Raw genomic sequence first — 25,069 nt, 5'->3', positions numbered from 1 at the left:
ACACACACACACACACACACACACACACAGCCATAACAAAACTTCATATCTCCATTTGACAATGCCAGCTGTTGTTTAAAATGTATTAACATTTCAGCATGACAGGACCTATGGAAATGCTCCAAAATTCATATTGCATTGACTTGCATTTAACGTTACAAATGTTTTTTTCCTTCTCCTGTAAAGTTATCCTTTCAGAAATACAAGGTTTTGTGCATATACATACATATACATACATACATACATACATACACACACAAACACACACACACACAATCCAATACATCATAAGCTCTGTGCTGTGAAAATCACAAATGGACCCTTAAGATGAAATCAATCTCTCAGTTGATTACAAGCCACTATGGATCCACCTGACAGGCTTTAAAGAGCACTAATAAATATTAAGACTAACTAAAAGCAGGACTCCAAAATACAACAAAAGACTCTGTCTGTATATGATGATCTATTCAAATGTACGGTGCAAGTTAACAAAGAACAATGACATGACATTCTTACATGGCATCCACATTATTTTGTTATTATGATCAGCCATAAAGTATAGTGACATTTATTTAACTTATTTATTTAATTGTTTGTGTTTTTTTGCGAATGTTCAAACTGCACTTGTTCAGTAACATACATGTGAAAAATAATCAAAAATAAAATAATAATAAAAAATATATAAAACACCTGCTAAAATCTTGGCACATTATCTGGCTCTATTGCTAGATTTAGATTTTGCTAATTTTTAAGAGAATGAAAAATAGCTTTGTTTACTTCAAGTTAGTTTAGAAAGTAGCTTAAAAGGACAGTCTTGTTTATTCAGACATGGCTCAAAAGTTTGAAATTACATCATCCAGCTTAGAGGTACACTGCTCATCTCTATCAGGCTCTGGGCTCACCGCACAGTTCTAGCAATTTTAATAAGCTGTGACATGCTGTGCTCTGAGGAGCAGGTAACCTCCCCACAGTCTTTAGAAATGTTTCCAAGCCCTGTCTAAGGTGTAACCAAAGACATGCAGATAAATAAGCGCAACTTAATTAGCATTAATGTTCTTTTTTATGCCTTTTAGGCCAGTTGATGCTGTTGGCCAAAGCAACTTACATTAGCAAACAGCAAAGGTAATTCTCATGAAGCAAGATGAAGCGAAATGCTTTGCGTAGGGCAGACACAAAGCAATAGGTTAATCATGAACTAGGACACACAAATGTTAAAGATTAACTGTGCACTGTATTCTCTAGGGATGGATTTATACCAATACTAGTATTGGATATCGGCCCAATACCATGCTCATTTACTTGCACTCATACTCATAAAAATGCACCAATACAATCATCCGATACCACCTGATAGCATGTGATGTAAGCCAAGTGAACACTGCTACGCTAATGAACGAACAACTCAAGCTGGCAGTGAACAAGGATCTGCTCACACAACAAAGGGTTTCTGACGCTGGTCGGACACAAATCTATCGGTCACATTAAATGTTCTGCCTTGGACTAACCCCTCCAGGCATACACTGTGCGATTTTAGCAAACATAAAACAGACAAACACAATCACAACCACCTCCCCAGTACATGATGAATAGCAAACTGGAGACAAAAAGTTATCATCTGCAGAACCAAAACTCTGTATGTGTCAACTTCACTCTAATGTGACTGAATAAAACTACAAGGTGAAAACGTTAACACGTTGGTTTTTTAACTGTCTTTGTAAAACAGGCTGTAGAGAGACTGTATCATCCTCCCAAAGTACATCACCATCAGTTTCAGTGTACAGTATGGCACAAGTTAGCAAAGGTGATGTAGCACAGCTTCTCGGTAGGTTTACTCAGTACTCGGGTACGCATTAGGCCTGGGCGATAGGGCAATAAAATCAGACAGCGTCAATGATGGACGAGTAACCCAATGGCACTGAGTAAAAGGCGATAACTGCCATTTTGGTAAAAGAACAGAGAGGATTAGAGAAGACTAATTTACCAGCTTGAAAAAAAACAAAAAAGAGAGAGAGAGAGACAGGGAGAGAGATACATACAGACAGAGGTTTGTTAAGAAACCACCTGTGTTCTTTCTCTCTGCTATGCACTGTAATGCTATCTTTACAGCACTGATTCCCCTTAATTTCTTTTATGTAAATAAAATCAAATATGAAATGTTGATGCGCTTTGGAACTCCAACTCGCCTCAAAATAACTGGATGTTAGCATAGAGCAGCTAAGTTAACTCTAAGTTCCTCTGATCCTCGTCTATGGCCAGTATTCTCAGAAAAAGGTCATAAAAAAATAATAAAGAAAACATACACACTGTTTTATTCACTTTTATTCTTAATACACTAACAATTTAGAGCTCCAGTAGAGTAAACTACTCACTGTATCTGCTGTGTGTGATTTGCTGAGTAAAATGTGCAGTATTTTCTGTAACGTAAGAGCACGGTATTCTGTACACTTCAGTATTTCGTACACTTGCAACTTTTCCTGTGTGTGTAATAAAAAACTACTTTCTTGACATTTGTCAATGATACATCTGAGACATTGTCATATATCCTTTTTTCCATCAAATCGGTCGGCAAGACCATCTAAGCTGGGTTTGGACATCAAATCTGTGCAAATAGTGACTGACCCCCGGCGCGAGCCGAACATGGCGGGTGGGGAAACCCAGGGATGCGAATGTGAATGGGATGGGGAAAACTTTCACAGCCAGTTAAAATGCATTTTTGCACGTTTAAACATTATATTTAACACTTAAACGAATATTAAACAATGGATTATCACCATGAAACACAGTATGTGTAATATTGAGCTGTTAATCCAAGTTTACACCGTCAGCTAAGTTACCTTAGCAGACTCCTTGCAGCTGCGCAGCTTCATAACACTGCCTCACTTTACTAGGCTTTTTTTCCACGGTAGCCTCATTCATTGCAAATATTGTTTATATTAATTCACTTTTATAATCAGTATAAATCAGTTAATGCATAATTTTATGCAATTAGATTTCATAAAACTTCAAATAAAATGCAGGGAACACACTGTACGGAAAACTGCTCCTTCTGTGGAAGTTGGTGTACGGAATACTGACAGTACAAACCAGTGACACAGGTGACACGTTTTTTCTTATTTCTTTAAAAGTATTGGCCCAAATGTGACCAATCAAAAGTCCAACCAATCATTACACCCTGTATGAGTTCGGGTATTTCCCCAATAACTGCTGAAACGTGTCAAAAAGTGCCGAAGTACTGTACGGAATATGGTGCTCTTACGTTACAGATTAAGTGACCCGGTGGTTAGCTGCATTATAAAAACATGGTTGTAACGACAAAACACCTTGTTTTATTGTGGGACATAAGCGGGCACGGCTTTGAGAATCACTTGCAATCTAAAGTTTCCCAGCACAGAGCACTATTACCTCGCAAGTTGCTGCGAATCTGCAGCAGAGGAAGCTCATGAACACACGTGTTTGCAGCAGCGTTTATAATAAGAACAGGTGAAGTACTTCTCAAAAAATGTTGGGCTACTCAGTATCATATTATTTAATATGTGAGTTTTTTCAAAGGTTTTCACTGAAACAGTTCATATTAAAAAGGCATATAAACCAAAACAGAATTGAAAGTAGGTCAAAGCTGCTGCGGACCGTACGTATTTGTTTTGGGGCGGGCAATATTATCGGTATTCATGATTTTTTAAAATAGTACATATGGTGCGAATTATTTTGGATATTGCCCAGGCCTAGTGTGCAATGCATTATTTTGAATTAAACAGTTTTATTGATGAATGTCCATAGACAGACCTGTCTGCAGGGCTGCGTTTCACGCAGCATGACAACTGGATCAAGTTTTTTCACACAGCGCAAGTATCGTGATGTACCGATCCGATACTTCGGATCAGATTCGCCCCCATACTGACCTTATTAAACAAATTGGATATTAGCCAGACGTGTTCGATACACATTCGATACCAACCCTGATGCTGCGTTCACATGTTTGCGGTAGATGGAACTTCTGCGTCCAACCGCAATGGTTGAATAAACCGGATGTTGATTCTGTGGGAGCCATGGGCGGCAAACGTCTCGTTAAATTCAAGCTAAAAATAAAAGTGTACAGAGAGTCTTCCTGCCTTTTCCACCTTAAATAAACAAACAAGCAAAACAAACAATCTACAGTGCTAAAGCTCTCCACTGACGATCATCCATTTACACCAGTGCTGCTGTCACCATGGCAATGTTTGTGTAGCTTCATGCTGCTATTGGTCACATACCGCTGTGAGGCGTGGAATGGCAGTTTTTTTTCAATGCAAACATGAATGCAGCATTTGCCATAGTTGCTCTTCACTTGAAACGCGTTATTCCTAAATGTGATAAGCATCAAAAACACTGTTTTTATTAACAAAACAGAAAGCTCATACATGTAATTATTATAGCAGATCACATTACAGGCAAATGTCTTTGTTTAAGAAAATTAACAAGTATCAAATCTGCCGCGACTGTTTCTTTATACTTAATTGTGCGTCTGAATAAAAGTCAGATGCAGGAACTTTTCCCTGTACTGCATCAGCTTCGCAAGCGAAAAACTATTCCATTTGTTTGTATTATTATCAATTTCATGTAGGTTAAATTAAATTTGAATACTGTGGTTAAACATCAACTAACAAGACAAGCAGCACCACTCATGCTGGCTAACAACAAACATCTGCAATTTGGAGGTATTTTATGCTAGATACAGCTGCCAATAGCACAAATAAACTCATTTTTTTGAATGTGTAGCTAACAATTTTTCTGTTGCACTGAAATGTTTACACTGGAATTATGATTACTGTTTATTTTGCTGTTGCATTATCCAAAAGCACATTTATAACAGTGTTTTTGGAATACTTCATTCTTATTTTTCTTTTTATTCTTATTTTCATTTTTACCACTGCTCTAGATACAGCCTCATGTCAGACACAGTGAGGAATACAAAATTTTAATAAAATGTTTAAAAAAGCAATGATATCAGATGGGTAATTCAATACCCATAAGTCAATACCCAGAAGTCAGGTATCGGAATTGCCGTTGGAGGAGAAAAACTGGGACTGGTGCATCTCTGTGTGAGTACATAAAATCATACACTTTGCGCAAGATTTCTAAAAATCACACAGTGTATGCCTGGCTTTAGAGAGGACATTTAACTACAGCTCAACCAGCCAAAAAGACTCCAGCAAGACGTAAAACTCCACAAGTCTTTGATTGGCTGAATCAGACGCATTGGTGTTAGGTGTTAGTTAAGGGAGTGGCAGACAGTTTGATGCTGGTTGAAACTAGAGCTGTACGATTAATCGTATTTTTGTCATCATTTCACGACTTTTCATGACAAACACATCATTCGAGAGACAATCAATTTACCTCACAGAACACAGCCGGAGAGATGTCATTACATTGCTGGCACAAACCATTAGAAACCTAATGAGTGCTACTCTGCACTCACATGGGAGAGGAGTAACTTAACCTTTAAGCTAAACAGCCATTTACAAAACACACACGTGCACAGCTCAAATACTACTCCACCCTGAACTACTATCCTGTAAAAATGCTAAGACTGTTCTCACACCAGTACTGTTTCTAATGTGCAAGACAGTAATGGCCACTGTCACAACTTACTGTCACTCACTTAATGTGTAAGTAAGCAACAGTACATAAATACATAAACAAAAATATTTATTCATTCTTGCGTGCTTAAATTAATAAAGAAATACAAATTTATTTGTTTTTGTAGCCTTTATAGAAAAAGCTGTTGAGGTAACGCTGACTGTTTCTTAGCTTTTTAGTGCACAAAAGATGTGCTTGGAGTTTTGATGTAAGTAGCTGTTATTATTTAATTACTTTTGTATTTTACACAACAGTGAATAGTGCTTTTGTAATTTTGTGTCTTGCTATTTGCTTAAAGGAGATGTTAGAGTTCTGTTTACATATCCACGTCTGTAGTGGCATCACATCCAGTTACTGAAACATTATAGTAATTTATCGCATCTCATAGTCACTGTGATATATGACAGCTTTATCGAACATCACATTTTGTGTCAATTTCGTACAGTTCTGGTTAGAACTAAACTCTGCAGGAGATCTGCAAGTAGATCTCCAGAAGGAGGGCTGGTGACTACTGAATTAGAACAATGTTAGCTTAGCAAGTTTAGCAAGCCCCTGACAAGAAACAAGCATGTTTGTGTTCTCCAGTTTAAGCTTCTCTGTGGCGCTGCCATATTACTTGCTGTGCTGAAATTGGTTACTGAAGAAAAGTGTTGCGAATATCAACCAAGAGGCTGCTTACTGTAGGTTAATAGCAGGCTCTCATTCAATATTTGTAGCACCTTTCTCCTATGTATGCTGAAAATGCGCTCAGACCTTTTTTGGAAACAGGCTCTTGTGCCACTTCATGACCCCAGTAATACCGTCAGTCATGATGGCTAGGGCATACTGCCCATAATTTCACAAGCAAACAACTGCGATAAAGGATGATACAACTAAAGTCTTCGTCTCCACTCTAAAGGGAACTGTAATATCTACAGAATCACTGACCATAAACAATTCACCTAACTTATTTTTTTTCATCGTCATTTCATTGCATCAGGGAGGGTCTCTGAACTAGCATTGAGTGTTCACGCAATGATAGGTGGAGGGTGGTGGGAGGGGGATATAAAACATTATACAAAGTAAATAATGGCCAATTTTGATCTCAAGTTGACTTTCAAATCCATAATGTTCTAACAGTAGTAGCTGTACACAGTGGGGGTGTGACAATTTACTGATTTTATTGATTTATCCTTTGCTAAGTATTATAATGCAATGTGCCAATAAGCAAGCTACAGAATGTTAACTGATGAGAACTTGTACTTGGACCCTGCTGCAATTAACAAACTCAACTTTGACTAAAGCTTACACTAGTATAAACTAGCGACTGCATGTGAACTTGTTTTTAATTTTTTTTTAACATTTCCTGCTGTTTTGTCTGAAGAGATGTTCATCCGAAGTTGAGTGAAATCTCAAGTCTCTGGCGTGCGAGTCCAGGTCGAGTCTTGAGTCATTGGGGTGCAAATGCAAGTTCAGTCTTTAGTAGAGAACTTTACCTAGTCTTGTTATTAACAGCAGGTATTACATTTTACAAAAATAAACCCATCTGGTTTGACATGACTTCAAATAACGAGCCATTCTGTCTGCAGGAAGGAATAAAGGGCTACATGCAGTAAAGGCACTGTTTGATGGGAAAGAGGCAAAACAACTTGAAATGGCGAGTTATTGTATTATTTCTATAGCACATAAGCTAGTTAGCTAGTGCAATCACTAATCCAACTGAAACTTTAATAAGTTTTAAAGGAATGTGATCTCTAATTCCACTTAAATTTTAGCTAGATTAGCTAGGACACTAGCTAACGTTAGTATACTTGCTATCCAAACTACGTGCTAGCCAACAGTTTCCAGTTGTTTCACGCTTTTTCTTTAAACACTGCTTTTACTGCATGTGGCGCTGAATTCGGTTCAGCAGACTGAAGGTTTCTCTATAATGTAAAGCTACTGAAGGTTATTTGAAGCCATTTCGAACCTGATGCCGATGCAAGCTGCAAAACAGCACTACAGTAATGACCTTAGCAAAAATGACAAGCAAAGTCACACATATAAGGTTGGAAATAACAGGTTTTATTATTTTGCTGCATTAAGGATCACAGTCCTAATGGAATTAGTTTTGTAATTCTAGCTTTTTCCCCTGGCTGAAATTTCACAAGTCATAAGTCTTGTGTCCGAGTGAAGTCATGAGTCAGTCAACACGCCCACCGCTGTTTGTGTAGCATGCATGCTACGTTAAACTAAAATAATGACTGGGATGTTCTAGCTCTACAGGCTGCGAGGTATACAAGATACCTGCTTTAAATTAAAAATGTGGAACGTTTCAGATTTAATTGAAAGCCTGGCACTCCTGATAAGTCTTTTTAAATTCATATAATCTACAAAGCAGTAACACCTTTAGGTCATGAATGCCATGGATTAGATATGTGGGGTGCAATTTTCAGAACAAGGACATAGTCTAAGTGTTGAAAAATCAACCTCCACTGAGGAAAAAAGGTATGCTTTTGGAATTAGTAAATGTTCACAATATAACTTTTGACTTAAATAATACAGCTATTTACCTACTGGACAAATACTGCCCTTTAAACTGTGACGACAGTTGTGTATCAAACTGTCTTGTATCATGATGCACATTGTATCATTGATGAGACAGTAATTCCCATCTCTAATATGCAGTGAATGTGATGTTTTCAACCACTTCCTTCCAAAATGTACAGCAGCAGTATAACCAAGTGCTGGTTCACATTCAATGTCATGGCTTGAGGCTTGAAAGTTAGGTGAAATTAATTACTGTTTTACCTGCCAATAATATTTTCATAAAGGAAAATAAAATGCATATAAGGAATCCTCTCATGAATTGTAACAAGTTGCATTCTGCTACTTAGGGTGACCATAATTTTCACCAACATCACATTAAATGGCAGAAGTGAATGTCGGAGATCAAAAGAAGATCATAGATTCAACCAATTCGATTAATGTCATAAAGGCCAAATAGCAGGCCAAACAGGATCATATCGCATAAACAAATTCATCCGTTAGTCTATACAGTGGGTTAACTCAAACTGCATTGAAAAAAATCTGCAGCTGATATGATTAATTGCTGAAAAAAGGTTACCACTTCTAATACACAATACCTCAGCCCTTTCACTCTGAGCTACTGGTGGAAAACGTTGCACAGAAAAGCGCACTTTTAAAAACTAACAGTTTTAAAAGAATCAATGATTAACACCGTCAAACTGGGATTCTGTTGTTAGCTTGAGCGGTTCTGGCCATTCACTGACAACGTGCATTAGGCCTCTATAGACGGGCAGATACAAGAATGTACAGAGGTAAACCAATAGGTTGAATCATCGGTATACTGTTCGGCGTGAAATCAACAATACTTACATTCACTCTTACAAGTAAACAGCAACATAAATACGTGCTGACACGTACAGCTATCTAGCAGTCAGGTTGAAGCGACCGTTGAAGACAAGACATGAATGTGGTTACAGTAGGCAGATGTTTGATTCATCTTAGTTACCTGGGTTCGGGTAGGATGATTTTCTTACTCGCCCGGGCCGCTGGAGTAGACTTACTCTTCTCCATCGCCATCAAATAGCTGACATCGGCGAGAACTGCTTCTAGGTCCGCCATCTTCAACCCTGGGTCGACCGAATCGATACAGGACCAGGCGCAGGAGGGTTCGGTGGGAATCAAAAATGAGAAGGAGGTGGAATCAACAGCAAAAGAGCTCGACGGCAGCGGCAATGCGGGAGTCCGGAGCGAGCATGGAGTCGAGCCTGACGGTTTTCCAATCTCAAAAAACGGTCATTGTGACAGATAACACAAGATTCACGCGAAGAGGGGAAAAAAGACAGCGTCTCTACGGCAAGCGGCGTCGCCTGGCTCGTTGCTTCGTTTTAAAAATAAAAAACCATAACATGAACAAAAGGGCAACAAATTCCAAAACAATCGCAGTTGTATATTATAAGAGCAATATTGATTCGATTTTTCTTCTTCGGCCCCCCACCCCCCTTTCACAGTGAGCTTACTGCGAGAACCCACCTGCTGGTTATGACTGTCAAAATAAAGCTAAGTGAACAAACGTAAATTCACACATGAAAATACTGTTAGCTAGCTAGCTAATATAGCTAGCCTAGCAACCAAGACATAAACTTCAGTCCTCTTATAACATCCGGCTCTCTTAAATTTAGATGCGGTGCAAAAAATAACGCACAGCAAAATCCAATCTGATTAGCTAACAGTGAACACAACTATATTCTTAAGAACAAGTTCAGAGCTTAAAGTTATGCTAAAATCAGAAGCAAGCCAGCTCACCACAAGGATTTACAAAAACGTTAAACTGGGCGACTACAATGCGCTAATATTTTGCTCAAATTTTCAGTAAATTTAAAGACAGACAACGCCAAATTTACCAGCTCACGGCAGACTAAATGATGTTCTTCTCCTTCCGATAAATTACTTCTCTCCCAAAGACAGAGCCAATGTTAGTTTCCTGTGCGTTACGGACCAGACCTTGCTGATAAAATAATGGCTATCGTCGATGCGACGCAATCTGGTTAACTAGCTAGCTAACTATCCTGTTTTGCAAAGCTAGCGAAACAGGCGTGTGGGCTGACTGGTTTAACAGCCACTACCTAAGCATTAACAGGCATTAACTGCAACTTTCACAAAATTGTACTAGCTAGCAGCTGCATCTCGACTGCCAAGCCAGCTACCGCTTCTCCATTTTCTTGGTTGACAACAGAGAAGGGTGTTGTTACGACAACTGTTCGTCCGACCAATTGAGTCCGTGAGGAAGGACAAGTAGGTTAACGTTACAAGCTCAGGCAAACTGGCTATTTAGAAACTAAATGCTAAAGCACACAAGCCGCTAAGAAATCCGGCTAAAAATGAGTGACACCAAGTTGTAGCTTAAACCGTCTTACAGTTCCAACAATCTCATCATATACCGACTAGACCACAACACTCTGTAGTATTAGCTATATAAGGCCTTTTCCTGAATGGTACGCCGTGCCAACTAACGTTTTCACTTTATATTATTGCTATATGACTGGCTACCTGATGGAGGGGGAGGGGGCGCTCGAAAAGGAAATTAGCCAGATAGCAAGCAAAACGTTAGCTTGCTATGCGAGCTTCTCACAAAAATCCTATGCAGCATGCATTAAAACGTGCCCCTGCAGGTTTCTGTTCAACACCAGACTGTAAGCTGTCAGCACACACAAAAACTGACTTTGTTAGCTAGCTAAAACAACGTTGACTGCAGTAGCAATGTCTCTAGCTGGACAAACTTTTCAGTCCTCTAAAACTACAAACTAACACTTGCGGAACTTCATTTTCGTGGCTAACACGCTTAGCAGGCTATCTTAAAAACGATACCCGCCACTTAGCTGGCTAGGTAGCTAACTAACGAAACACTTACGTCTATGCGGTTGGGCTCTTACAAGATTAAATTAGAAGTCGTGTCAAGGTAACCTCTTAAACTGTGACACTTCCACCTTTGACTGTACATTCATCAACAAAAAAATAAACCCTCTGTATATTTGCTTCTCATCTTCACGAAATCCCCGAGTCTGCCGTTAGCATAACGCATCCGCATTCGGGTGGCTGAAAAAGTCTTCCAACAGTACACAGTCGTCCGGCATAATTTATAAAAATCCGTCCAATCTCAGACCCTTTGCGCTTAGTCCGCTTGTACTAAGTCTCCAAAACGAAAACAATGCTCCGATATTTTGTCTCCTTATCCTGATGAAATTAGCTATCTAAAAGACTCCGTTCGTATCTGCTCGCTTAAAGACCTCGCTCTAGCCTCCGTTCGTCGTGAAGTGGTTTCTCTACTGCTGTTCGCAGACGGGTAGCTGTGTTGGGAGCTGCACTTCCTCTCCGCGCAAACGCACTGTAAAACACGGCACTGGAGCACCGTCGAGTGGAGCGTGGGAGTCTAACAAAAAGCGCCATATTAGCTAAAGAAACCCTCGTTGTATCTCGAAACACAATACGTTCATTTTTAAACTTGGACGATATCCTGTGTAGGTCTAAACTTGGGATCAACTGAGAAACATATTAATCGACTTATGCCCCGTATTTTTGCTGCTTTTCATTGATTTCCATTGCCACTGATTTAATTGATTTCACTGATTTTTTTTAATGTTTTCATCTATTCTGTGTTGTCTGCATCTTAATTCTTAAATCTCCTGTTTGGCGTGTGCTTTTACAAAGCGTGGTGGGTATTTTGGTTTTTGACTATATGGCTCCCCCTGATGGATAATTTCTGCAAATCACATTTAAGTCTGCGATTGTCTATTCCATTTTTGGAGACCCTGTATTCTGCAGGTTTCTGTTTCCCTTGTTCTAACAGGACTATCAAATCATCTATTAATCTGGTCTAAAATGCTAAATCCGTTAGAACGTGAAATGGGGTCTCCGAGGCTGGGATGGAGAACTACTGCTTTAAAGCACAAAAATCCACAGACAGATGACAGCAGTCAGTGCCAGTTGTGGTAATGCACATTTTCTTTGACATTTTGGGGAAAATAGTTTGGAACAAATAAAGTTCCAGATATTTCCTGTGGGTGCTTTCTGTATTCTGTATTTGTGTTTTATTAGGTGATAACAAGCTAAAATTGAGTGTCATACTCTAAGGTAGAGTAAAATATGGATCTGATGTTGTATCAGTTTTAACCTAAAGGTTAGAACAATTGGCAGAAGTTGACAAATACCAAGAGGTCGGTGAAGTTTAAGAAAGACGGTTTATTCAGCACTGGGCAATAGGGGATAAGAGTTTTTTGAGGGGTAAGGGCCAGAGAAGGCTGGGTTACTGCTGGATACGGCGGATGGACTGGATCTGAGGAGTCTGACAGTGAGAGCCAAACTCCCTGAAGTGTTTGTACTCCCCACCGTGGCGGTCGCACTCCATGATGTACTGGTATCCACGGTAGCCAGGGTACTGGTAGCAGACAAAACTATGGGAAAAAGAAGACAGAAAAACAGGGATTACAAATGAAATATCTAAACCAAATCTCACATGCCTTGAGTGAAAGCAGATCAGTGGCTGTGAGTGATAAAGCAACATTATAAGCATAATAAATGTAAGCATATTAAAGGCACTAGAACAAATACTCACGCTCCAGAGTGGATGCGCATGGAGCCCACTTCATTGTTGCACCAGCCCATGGCCTGCAGTGAGGGGTAGTCATCGCTTAGCTCTCCTTTACGACCCAGGTAGTTCTCCCTCTCATAGATGGTCATTCTGCACTCCCTGTGGTTCTTTATTGGTAAGAATACATGAAGATTAAAGAATAAACTAGAGAAGAAAGAGTAAAACAGAGAAGTCCCAATACTGTTTCAAATATGTTTTTTTAAAAATTGGCCAAAAATGTATTTCCAGCAGCTTAGAATGAAGCAACTACTGTTGCTACTTAGCAACCAGTGGTCAGTGGAATGATACAAGTATGGAGAAAAACATGCTGTTATCAGATTTAACACTATACAATGATTTTTAGCCAGTCAGATTGTATAGTCAGAACTAATGCCACCTAAAAAATAAAAGTAAGGAGATGAGTCCCCTTGTACTTAAGAGTATGTTACTGTAAATATGCAAAAATTCCGAGTATGATCCTGTGTAATAACTAAATGATGAATTACTGGAATCACTGATTAAAGTAGGGAGAATGTCCAGTAATTTATCACATAGTCGTCACGCTCAGCGTTGTTTATCAAAAAATATTGTATGTTTGCAATTACATGATCAAGTTCAAGAGGACTAAAAAAGAGGATCAAAAGAGTAAACAGGTTCAGCTCATATCTGTTTCATTTACCTTACAAGATGAAGCACGGGTCTATACGAAAGTTCAGAATAAAATAGTGATTGGGCTTTGAAAACTTACAGCACAGGAGATAGGCCTGAAGGAGGTCATCCTCTCAATGTGGTAAGCATTGCTTCCTCCAAAGGCATCACACTGAGGGTACTCTCCTCGCTCCAGCACAAACTGCTGGCCCTGGTAAGAGGGGTGCTCATAGCCCACCCACCTATGAAGAGTTACTTATTAGAGGAAGAAGCAGGCCAAGGATTTAGAGTCATCAGTATCATTAACCTAGATAATATCCTTGTGTCTTAGTTCACAACTTAGTTCTGCCAAAACACATTCAAGATGTAAGCACTCTTCCTTATATTTTCCTTTAGCACATGATTACTCAAACAGCTGCTATGTCCCATAGCTTTAAACCTGTCAAACTACAAGGGTCTGAATGTAGACCTGCACTTTAATTCCTCATGCATAACTATATAATTCCCATCAGAGGTGTCAGACTCCCATCTTGGTAGGCCACAGCACTGCAGAGTTTTGCATTCTACCTCATTAAACACACCTGAATTAACTCAACAGCTAATTAACAAGGCCTTCATCAGTTGCATTAAGTATGCTAAAGCAGAAAAAACACTAATCTCTGCAGAGCTGTGAACCTCCACAATCTAAATTTGACACCCTTTCTCATGTAACTTTCATAGTTAAATAATAAGTTTACTAAATAATAAGTCTCAAGATTAATAACTGAATAATTAATTTGCAGTTTAAGATGAAATTAATGTGTAGTTACAGATTTAGTTTTCTATGAAATGTACCATGGCAGCACTCCCAACAATAAATGACCAAATGGCACAACACATTGTGACATGCACTTACGCTCCACTCTCTACCCTCAGTGAGCGAACACTCTCAAAGCCAAACTCCATAACATTGCAACACTCTGAGGTGAACTCATGATGGCGGCCCTGGAAGCACTCCTCATCGTACACGATGATCTGGAAGATAGAGGTTGGGCACCTTTAAAAAAGACGCGCATTTTGGAGATGACTATTTTCTATATGCCTAGAGATATGCATATAGTGAATCTCTGACAGATATTTTTTTATTTATCAGAAGGCCTTATCAGACTTGAAGCCTACAAATTATACTATTTGGTAACATGACAAATTAGCAAGCATACCTTCCAATGGCCAGAGAACTTGGTACAATGGTGAGACATCTTGGCTGTAGAAAAAAATATATGTATTTAAGTGTAATATAAGCAAATCATCATTTTTTTACAGAATTTCAAAATGCTCTGTCCTTTTTGGGTTTTGTCGCAACATGAAATGTGACAAATTAGTGTCCCTTTCCTTGTCATGTATTACTGGTAAGGAATACTTGCAATGATAAGAAACACACCAACATAAAATACTGTACTAATAAGTGCAAGTGGACTCATACATACATCTCTACATGTGTACATGGCATGGCATCTTCATATAATTAGTATACATGGCTACCATAGGGCAAAAGCGTCAGTAACAGCCAATGAAACAAAATTACTTGTAGCCTTTAAATACTGCTACCAACATGCAAGTAGGTGACCAGCTAAATTAAGCCTTTGTGTCATAAAAAATTCATATGCCTACAAGCATGAACAGAGCACACTTTTATCATTTGATGGAAAAAAGCATGCCTTTTTGGCATAATGAATACTAGTGCCTGCCTGTATGCCTGTTCGAAAGCATTTGCAAGTTATTTAAAGATCTGGACAAAAACTATGTCAAGCTACAATGAGCCTACAGGCACTAGATGCTGCTCCTCACTCAGTCCATCCTTGCCTAGCCACTGGACTGGCTGCACAGTGCATGCATATGAGGGAGGTGGGGACAGAAACTGGCTGTTGACCGGGGGAGGGGAGCTGAGGAGAGAGCGAAGAGGAACTCACCTCGCTTCGATGCCCTTGGGACGTCCTGATGAGAGAGTGAAACCTGGCACGCGTGTCTACCCTTTTAAAGCCTCCCCTGGCAAAGGGCCCAGCTAAAAGCCCCGGCTCAGCAGCAAGGGAGGGGCCCAGGCATTGTGTTTGACAAAGGAGGGGTTAAATCTATAGAGGAACAGAAGTGCAAACCCCACACTATGTCCACGCTGGGGTTTCCATGGTAGCCGAGACACAAGATACATACATACAGGATACATGTTGCATGACCAGAAAGACTGTGAGAATGGCATGTGGAGGATGAAAAGGTGGAGCTGAGGCATTCTCGTGTGTTGTCTTTGCTTTGCGGCCAGGTGCTTCAATGGCCAGGTCACGATCGTTGTTGCTCTGTGAATATACGCACAAGTGCGCCCCGCTGAAAACAATGTCTAAGTGAGCGGAGGTTACTGTAAGCCCTCCATGATGTAACGTGCATCATGGAGAGCTTACTGTAATAAAACTGCTAAAAACAAGTGATTTGAAACCACTTTCTACTCTTTCCATTTCCAGTACCACAACACACACATCCACAGGGATTTAGCAAAGGTCCCAAGAAAGCAAAAGGAAATTTATGAGAGGAACCAATAATATTTTACTCATTGATTTATAGTAATTTTCTCCAGATCAAAATAACATTCATGAGAAGTTCAAAGGTGAGCAAACTTGGCATTGAATAACCTTAGCTAGCCACACACAATTTTACAGTAAAATAAACTGCTTTATCACATTTTTAAGGATCTCATTTCCTCCACTGAACTTGGAACAGGCCATCCTGTCATTTCCTTTTTTTTGGAAATTTTTTAATGAATAGATTCACATATATTAATGTTTACTTGTGGCTATGGTTGTCAATTTTATGTGTACATTTACTGTAATTAATTTCCACTCTTTTTATATAAACATATAGGCTGATCTTGCTATTAATACATACACACATACAAAAGTCAGAAACCATCTTTCAATCTACTAACTTCCAGTCAAAACAGCATTTAAGTACAAATGATTAATTATACTTTTGAGTAGAGTTAATATAAGAATCCACTAGCATAAGAAAAAGAAAGTAAGTGAAAAAACTTGTGTAAACTTGTTTAAAAATTATTAAAGACATAATGAAAATGGGACTCCTAACAACCATACAAGACCTGAGAGACCACCAAAACTGTAACCATCAGATAAACACTTCATATATATTTCATCATTGAGGGATGGGAGAAAATCAAGCTTCATATTTGCTTCACATCTGAAAAAAATGCTCAGGTTTTTACATCCATCCTTTCACTGTTAGAGGCCAACTCAATGCTGTGGGTCTGAAATGATGTGTAGCTGTCAAGGCAGAGAAAAAGAAACAGACAAAAGAGAAGAAAACTTGCACAGAACAGTGGACTGGCACCACTGAATGTGTTTAGGATTACTTGGATCGTGAGGAGCAGAAAATGCATTCAACTTCTAAGACTGAACATTGGAGGTGTGGAAAAATACCCCTGCAGAATGAGCCTGAAGTCCTCAGAAAAAAATGGAACCTGTAAGTAAGGCAAAGGGTGGATACACTAAATGCTGAAAAAAATGATATTACATTTAAGTATTGAGGCTTCTGTGTAATTTTCTGTTACATATATGTTTTCTGCTTTTTTCTTGACTTGTACTTAATGGCCATTTTGACTGGAAATTCTTTGTTGGTAGTCTTTGACTTTTGCACAGTACTGTAGGTGCCAAGGAGCTAATACGATATACTCTAGCCGATAAGAAGCTTTTGCTAGAACATGGCAATCAATACTAAATTGCTTAAGGAAATGAAAACACTAATGACCTGTCCACTGTGCTGCAATCATTTTCTTTGTCCATAAATGTGTAACTGTACATGCTGTGTTCCATTTCTATTCCAGTTTGAGGATACTGTAACCTTTCCCTCTTATTTATGATAATGTGTTATGTTTGTTGTTGTTTTTGTTTTCTTTTTATGGCATATCTTGTTATTGGTCTCATTATTTCAAATTTAGTATCCTTTCTTTGTAACCATATTTGGTCTCCTTTAACTTGACTAGCTAAATGCATTAACAAATTATCTGTTGAAAGTTGATTTTCATCAGTGTTAGAGTTAATTAGGACAAGGGTGAGAGTTAGGTCACTTGAGCTAATGTTAAAGGGTATAGTCAAGGTTTAAGGTTAAGGTAAATAAAGTTAAATGCTATAAATCATGTACAGTGGGCTATCTAAATAGTGTTAGCCAATGTTAACCTAAAGGGTAATACAGTATTCTTAAAAACAAAGTATACAGCTTTAGTAAATACTTAAATACACTTTCATCAATTGTGCTATGGCTAATACTCAGTTCCTCCTACACTATTAAAATTTGTGTTTTATCTTAAAGTTAGTAACCTTACTGCATTAAAATTTTGAGTTCACTGAATTTCAAATAAAACCAGAATATTTATAAGACTTTTGCTGTGTTACAGTTAGAGGTTCAATTAACTCAAAATTTTAAGACAAACTGGCTACTTACTTTTTAAAGTTAAAACAATAAATCATTTTCACAGAGTAGATTTAAAGACTTATACAGCTGTACTGTATGTTTTATATTCTAGGCAATTAGTTATGTGTTCAAACATGTAACCTTATTCATGCTTTCTTCTCCGTTGCTCAATTGTTATGTTTTGCAATGTAACAGCGGTAACATCCTGTCTTTCCCTCCTTTGTCTTTCCTTTTTTCTGTGTCTGCCTTTATTTATCTCTTCTCATGTGTCTTGTTCCATGTACTTTTGTTTATGTGGCCCATGTGCTTTTGCTGTTGTTCTGGTCTTTGTCTCCTCCCGGTCCTGCCTTCTTGTCGTCTGTCTCACCTGTTTGTAGTCTGTAGCCCCACCCTCTCATTAGTCCCAGGTGTTTCTGGTTTGTTCCCTGTGTGTTTATTGTACAACTATGAGTACAACCCCTGGTTATTTGCTTGGTGTTGTGTTGTTGCAGGCCCTGTTTTGGTTATATATTTGCTATCCATTTTGTCATTAGTGTTCCTTTTTTGTTTAGTCACTTTTGTAGATTAATTTCCTTCAGTGTTTTCAATAAATCAAAGGACTTGCACATGCATCCAACCTCTTTGTCTCTCACAAGATTACAACAGCAATAATAACAATTTATGTCTTGGTTTACAGCCCACGGCTTAACCATTTTATACACTAGCTTTCAAATTTCAGCTGAACACAAGAATTACATTGCAAAAACAACTATGCTGAAAACTCAAAAATGGAATTGAACATATTGATTTCATGCAGTATATGTAAAATATTGTTGCTGTCTGAACAAAACCTTGTATCTCCAAAATGATAACATTACAGGAGAAGAAAAAAAACATTTTTAACGTAACTCAATGTAACCAGACTTCTTTCCAAGCAATTTTGAACCATTTCTTTTGATCCATTCATCACGAAATTTACACACAATGAAAATGAAAACAAACACTTTCAAATTATGTCAAAAACTGAAAAAAGATACAAGGTTTTGTTCTATATCTGCGATATGCTTTTAAAGTCAAGTACCTACAGGGTACATCTCTGCATAGAAACGTTCTATTTTTAAATTTAAAACTATTGTATAAATTCTGTGTCCATATTATTTTAGTTACTTTTGCCCCTGTTTGTCTAGCTTTCTTGAGTTATAACTTTAATTTCTATGTAATGTAATTGTTTTGCTCTGAACTGAAAATTGGTGTTGCTTATATATTCTCGCAGGAAAGCATGTCTCATACATTTGTTGTTAAGTCACATGGTCTGCCTGGTAAGCCTAGAATACAAGAAGTCTATAACATAATGCCAAAATAGTAATCTAAAAAAAGCAGTGAAAAGCAGTGAAATCAGTGTTCAAATGCAAGTTGCATGCTATTTTAAAATTCTGTTTAATCATCTTATAAATTGTCCTTCGGTGTTTGCAACAATATCATAACATTCTGTACAACAATGAGTCCCTTGCACACATAGCACCACTCCAAAACAGATGAGAACATGTAAGCCAGCTATTTAAGCCTTGTAATTTTCTGACTAGTAAACTAAGAGGAATAATGAACAATTGAACAGTGTTAAATTTCTGCCATTTCTTTCAAATCAATTTTGTCCATAGTATTTTTCTTAATTTTCTAAATGTATTAACCTGTTGAGCAGTTATATTTTCTGTTCGGAAAATCTTTCAGGATCAAAACTTTTACCAAAGCAGATGCTCCTAGTCGAACTTAGAGCAACACAGGGAGACGGCATAGGGAAAAGGATTAGTACATCCTAACCTAAGGCCTATACATTCCTCTAGTCCATAGACAGCCTATGGTGTACGGCACTACCATGTAGAGGAAAGTGCCATTGTCAGGACTTTCCATTGACAGTAAAGTGCTTACAGACAATGGGGCAGAGCTTTCTGGGCAATGGGATGACCCTATGGCTTTAGCACAAACCAACTCTGATGACGGGGGTGTTTCTATTGTATGCCAAGCCCCTCCATGCTCCCTTTGCCAGGGTATAAAAGATGAGGCACAGGACTGAAGGGGCAGCACGAGCCAGCCAGCTCAGCACGGCACAGCTGTACTCAAGCAGGTAAGCAGCCAGCAAGCGCAAATGGATCCAGCAAAAAAGGGCACTGTTCCCACTCATTCTCCAGTTGGGAGTCCAATCACCCTGTGCCTTGGTTTTGAGGGCAATCATAATTCATGGAAGCAATAGATCATTTAGCTGCTCTGGATCACGTTTCTTTTCTTAATTTGGGTAATGGTATCTGCCATTTGAAATATATAACCCAAATCCTATCATGACTCATTCCAACTCCATCTAAATTTACTGGGTCTTTACAAGGATCAACCCTCTCCCATTTATTTGTTGGCCCACTATGGATGTTTGGAGCTTATCCACTAAGTCCCATGGCCTTTTCTACTCTTTGCTCTCTCCCACAGACTCTCTTGAACCCCATCACCATGTCTCAGACCGCCAAGTCCGCCTCCAACCAGGGCACTGATGCCAAGGACAAGGGAACTCCTGCCCCTGCTCCCTCCAGCAAGGCCACCAAGACTGGAGATCCCGCCATGGGTAACTACAGAGTAAGTGCTTAGGTTCAAATGCTTCTGCCACTATTTTAGCTAGAATTATTTTCTGACTGCAATCAAGACAAAACTGTACTGTTTGTTGTATCTCAGATGCAAGTTGCTCAATATTATTTATTTATCTAAAAGAAATCCTGAACAATACTGAAAAAGTCCAATATTTGTTTGAGAGGGTAAGGGTAATTGTGCATTTACATGTCTGTGGATTAAAGCGGATAAATCTTTACACCTTCTCCCACAGATCATGCTGTTTGACCAGGAGAATTTCCAGGGCAGGATGATGGAGGTCCAGAATGAGTGCATGAACGTTTGTGACCGTGGCATGGACAGAGTCCGCAGTATCATTGTGGAGTGCGGCCCGTAAGTTACAGGCTAGAAGACTTTCTATTTATGAAATGTCTCCTGGATGTTTATCTTGATAGCAGAAGTGAAAAAAACTCTTATTCTCTTTTATAAATACTGCATTTTGATGGTACTGTTTTTCATCTTGTATTCATGTCATTGTTCCTCTGCTCTTTTCCCTTATGACCTCGGCCACCTGACGGCATTCCTTGTAAATTTCTGTCTTGGACCCCACTCTCCCTGCTCTCCTTCTCTTCAGCTTTGTTGCCTTCGAGCAGACTAACTTCCGTGGGGAGATGTTTATCCTGGAAAAGGGAGAGTATCCTCGCTGGGATACCTGGTCAAACAGCTACCGCAGTGACTGTCTCATGTCCCTCAGGCCCATCCGCATGGTAAGACACAATACACTCTTTAAAATAGAGGAGGAAAAATGGGTTCTTTGGAGTGTTGCCATAAAATAATCATGTTGAGTTTTCTAAGGGTTTCAATGGGTGGTTCTTTAAAAAGCAAAGAAGAAAATAGTCTGTGCAAATGTAAAGAACTTTTTTTTTTTAAGTTTAAAGAATCTCCACATTATGTAAAGGTTCCATTTTAATTGTAATTTTTTCCTGGAACTGCATCTCCAAGCCAAGAACTCCAAGAGCTCAGCACTATGTCCCAGAAATACTTGCCTTTATTTATCTTCTCACTTTAAACCTCTCTTTTCCGTTCCGCAATAAAGGACCCCATGGAGCACAAGATCTGCCTGTACGAGTTCCCTGACTTCCAGGGCAACAAGATGGAGATCCAGGAGGATGATGTCCCTACCCTCTGGGCGCACGGTTTCTGTGACAGAGTGGGCAGCGTGAGAGTTCCCGGTGGAGCGTGAGTATCAAATCACCCATTTGTAATAGAGCTCAACATTGTTCAAGGCAGAATCATTCCAAAGAAAAACTAGAGCAGCACCATGAAAATGTATCAGAATAAAGTTCATCATTTCTTATGAATTGAAACGAATTTGCAAACTACTGAACAACTTCATGTTTTTCACACCTCACAAGTCCAAAACAATAGCTCTTAAAATACTTAATTTTGTTATGTGAATACTGACACATTCTCTCTTTCCTTATCTAGTTGGGTGGGATACCAGTACCCTGGCTACAGAGGCTACCAGTATCTGTTTGAGTGCGGCGACTACAGACACTACAACGAGTTTTGTGCCTTCCAGCCTCAGATTCAGTCCATGCGCCGTGTGAGGGACATGCAGTTCCACCAGCGCGGTTGCTTCACCCTGACCGCTGCTAAACAGTGAAATAGTCCTCCTGCAGACCTGTGGCAGAAAAACTAGCCTTCTCATGGCGCTTTTTATCCCCTCTCCCAAACCTTCCCTCTGACTCTCCCTGAGAATAGATTGATATAAATTGTACCAGACATCTGACTCTCTTTTTATGATGCCAATAATAAACATGTTTTGGAAAATTGACTTTCTACGCAGAGTTTTTTTTATTTAAACAATGGGTAGGCTATTCTTGCTGGGCAAATTTGAAAATCCTTAAAGTATCTTTGTTTCTTTTTTTAGGGAGAAATGAACACATTTAACAAGATTTTGGACACCAAAGTCCAATACATTTGATCTTGCGTCTTTTCAGGGGTACGTAACTGGAACTGAATAAAAACAATATTAAATATCATGAATCAAAAGATTTACTTGATAAAGATAGTATTTGGCAAATTCTTATTACCGTTTGCACAAATGTAACATATTTCAAGATGGGTCATCCTAAAAAACCTGCCTCAATACATGCCAATAAATATTTGAATGTCCTAAGAATCACGCAGATAAAGCATATGCTGTACTGTAGCACCAGTGTAGCAGAACACATGAAAAAAACATTTTACACATGGATAAATGCTCTTTTATTAAACAAATACTTCAAAGATCTAGGTAACCCAGCACTAACCCAACAGAAACACAGGGGCGTGGTAACTCGGAAGGACATGACACACATGGAGGGTCGACAAACACACACATAAAGCCCACCCTCCATGGACACAACAATGGTGTTTAAAATAGCCTACTACATACTGCTTGCCTAGGGCTTGTAACCAAAAAGTATTAAGTAGTATGCACTATGTGAATTTTACCAGTATGCCAAAGATACCCAGAACACATACTGCTCCAGGAAAACATTGCAGTAGGCCAACACAGCCATCTCCGTGATACAAAGCATCCCAAAATTCAATGCGGTCATCGATTGCTAAGCTTTGATTAGAGGGCTGAGGAAAGTGGGGCAGGTCTAGAGATGGTCTGACGGGCTTAGTCCATAATGTTGGCAGGCTAGTCGCGCCTCTTCCCTTTAGTATACTACACAGCTGTATTGTTCAGTTCACTACAAAGAGTAGCATGCTGTATACAGTATATACTGGTACAGTGTACAGTACACACTATGCTATTTTGAACACGGACAACAACTAGTACTACAACAGTCCAGTTTTAGCCCGGAGCGTAGCACCTCCCCTAAGCTCCTCACGCAGATCGGGATGCCACAATACTATTTTAAAGTTTTAACCCTAATTCTCCTTGCCACAATGTGTGCACATATCTTTCATTACCGACAGCTACCATTTAAATTTTTAATTAGAGAAGAAAAGAGTTTGTATCACTTAACTGTTGAATCTCTTTATTTTAATGTTTGCCTGGATGTGAACCAACAAAATGTTATGTAGCTATAAGTACATTGCTTTAAAACTCAGGCTGACAACAGCATACAGGTTTGCTGCTTCAGTGTTTTTAGGTCTTGATGTCAGATCTTTTTATGGTATACTGAAGTACAATAATAAACATTTAAACAAGTAACTTTGACATACACAAAATTTAAGACTCAATTTACAGTGTTGACCATTCTTTTACAAAACCTCTGCAATTTGCTCTGGCATGCTGGAGATCAGCTTTCTGGGCCAAATCCTGACTGATGGCAATGCATTCTTGCCTAATCAGTGCTTGGAATTTATCACAATTTCTGTGTTTTTGTTTATCCACCTGCTTTTTGAGGATTGGCCACAGGTTCTCAATGGGATCTGAGATGAGTTTCCTGGACATGGACCCAAAATTTCAATGTTTTGTTCACCAAGCCACCAAGTTCACTTTTCCCTTGTGACATTGTGCTCCATCTTGCTGGAAAAAGCATTGTTCATCACCAAATTGCTCCTGGATCATTGGGAGAAGTTGCTCTTGGAGGATGTTTTGATACCATTCTGTATTCATGGCAGTGTTCTTAGGCAAAATTGTGAGTGAGCCCTCTCCCTTGGATGAGAAGCACCCCCACACATGAACTGTCTCAAGATACTTTACTGTTGGCATGAGACAGGACTCATAGTAGCGCTCCGCTTTTCTTCTCCAGACAATCATTTTTCCAGGATGTCCCAAACAGTCTGAAGGGGGCTTCATCAGAGAAAATAACTTTACCCAAGTCCTCTGCAGTCCAATCCCTATACTTCCTGCAGAATGTCAGTCTGTCCTTGATGTTTTTCTTGAAGAGAAGTGGATTCTTTACTGCTCTTCTTGACACCAGGCCATCCTCCAAAAGCCTTTGCCTCACTGTGCATGCAGATGCACTCACACCTGCCTGCTGCCACTCCTGAGCAAGCTGGTGGTGACCTGATTCCATAGCTGAATCCACTTTAGAAGATGGTCCTGGCTTTTGTTGGTCTTTCTTGGGCCCCTTGAAGCCTTCTACACAGCAATTTAACCTATTTCCTTTTAGCTCTTGATGATGATAAATGGTTGATTTAAGTGCAATCTTACAAGCAGCAATGTTGTGTTTAATTGGAGGTAACCATGATTAACAAAAGAAGACAAAGACTTCAAGCACCACCCCCCTTTTGAAGCAACCATTCTGCTCTTCTAATTCAATCAGCATGACAGAGTGATATTAACTGCCTTGTCCTCGTTAACACTTTCTCCTGACCTAACAAGAAGATCACTGAAATGATTTTAGCAGGTGCATGTTCTCCCCGTGTCTGCGTGGGTTTCCTCCGGCAGTCCAAAAACATGCAGTCAGGCCAACTGGATGTGCTAAATTGCCCCTAGGTGTGAGTGTGTGTGAATGTGTATGTCTGTCTGTCTGCCCTGCGATGGACTGGCGACCTGTCCAGGGTGTATCCTGCCTTCCGCCCAATGACAGCTGGGATAGGCTCCAGCACCCCACCGCGACCCAGAAAGATAAGCGGTTTAGATGATGGATGGATGGATGGATGTGTGTATATATATATATATATATATATATATATGTTGTGGTGAACCAGGTGGAATTAGGCATCATT

General features: G+C 39.2%; 3 protein-coding genes across 3 annotated transcripts in view; 1 reads left to right on the top strand and 2 right to left on the bottom strand.

Moving 5' to 3' along the window:
• Window positions 1–10,114, bottom strand: part of grk3 (G protein-coupled receptor kinase 3) — a 53,498-nt gene extending 43,384 nt beyond the window's left edge. The window contains exon 1 of the mRNA XM_036595472.1: window positions 9,110–10,114. Coding sequence (XP_036451365.1) covers window positions 9,110–9,222 — 113 coding nt within the window. The 5' untranslated portion in view covers window positions 9,223–10,114. The remainder of the gene's footprint in view (window positions 1–9,109) is intronic.
• Window positions 10,115–12,403: 2,289 nt separating this feature from the next.
• Window positions 12,404–15,381, bottom strand: cryba4 (crystallin, beta A4). Its single transcript, XM_036595137.1, has 6 exons — window positions 15,325–15,381; window positions 14,575–14,618; window positions 14,271–14,389; window positions 13,476–13,617; window positions 12,713–12,855; window positions 12,404–12,551 (listed from the first exon to the last, which is right to left on the bottom strand). The coding sequence occupies exons 2-6, from the start codon at window positions 14,611–14,613 to the stop codon at window positions 12,404–12,406; spliced, it is 591 nt and encodes a 196-aa protein (XP_036451030.1). The 5' UTR covers window positions 14,614–14,618; window positions 15,325–15,381.
• Window positions 15,382–20,299: 4,918 nt separating this feature from the next.
• Window positions 20,300–22,058, top strand: crybb1 (crystallin, beta B1). Its single transcript, XM_036594955.1, has 5 exons — window positions 20,300–20,422; window positions 20,667–20,785; window positions 21,027–21,159; window positions 21,489–21,631; window positions 21,881–22,058. The coding sequence occupies exons 1-5, from the start codon at window positions 20,300–20,302 to the stop codon at window positions 22,056–22,058; spliced, it is 696 nt and encodes a 231-aa protein (XP_036450848.1).
• The last annotated feature ends 3,011 nt before the right edge of the window (window positions 22,059–25,069 follow it).

The sequence above is a fragment of the Colossoma macropomum genome, unplaced genomic scaffold, assembly GCF_904425465.1.
Source record: "Colossoma macropomum unplaced genomic scaffold, Colossoma_macropomum, whole genome shotgun sequence".
NCBI classification, from domain to species: Eukaryota; Metazoa; Chordata; class Actinopteri; order Characiformes; family Serrasalmidae; genus Colossoma; species Colossoma macropomum.
The sequence above is the reverse complement of the archived record's forward strand: the minus strand, read 5'-3'. Positions and strand labels throughout refer to the sequence as shown.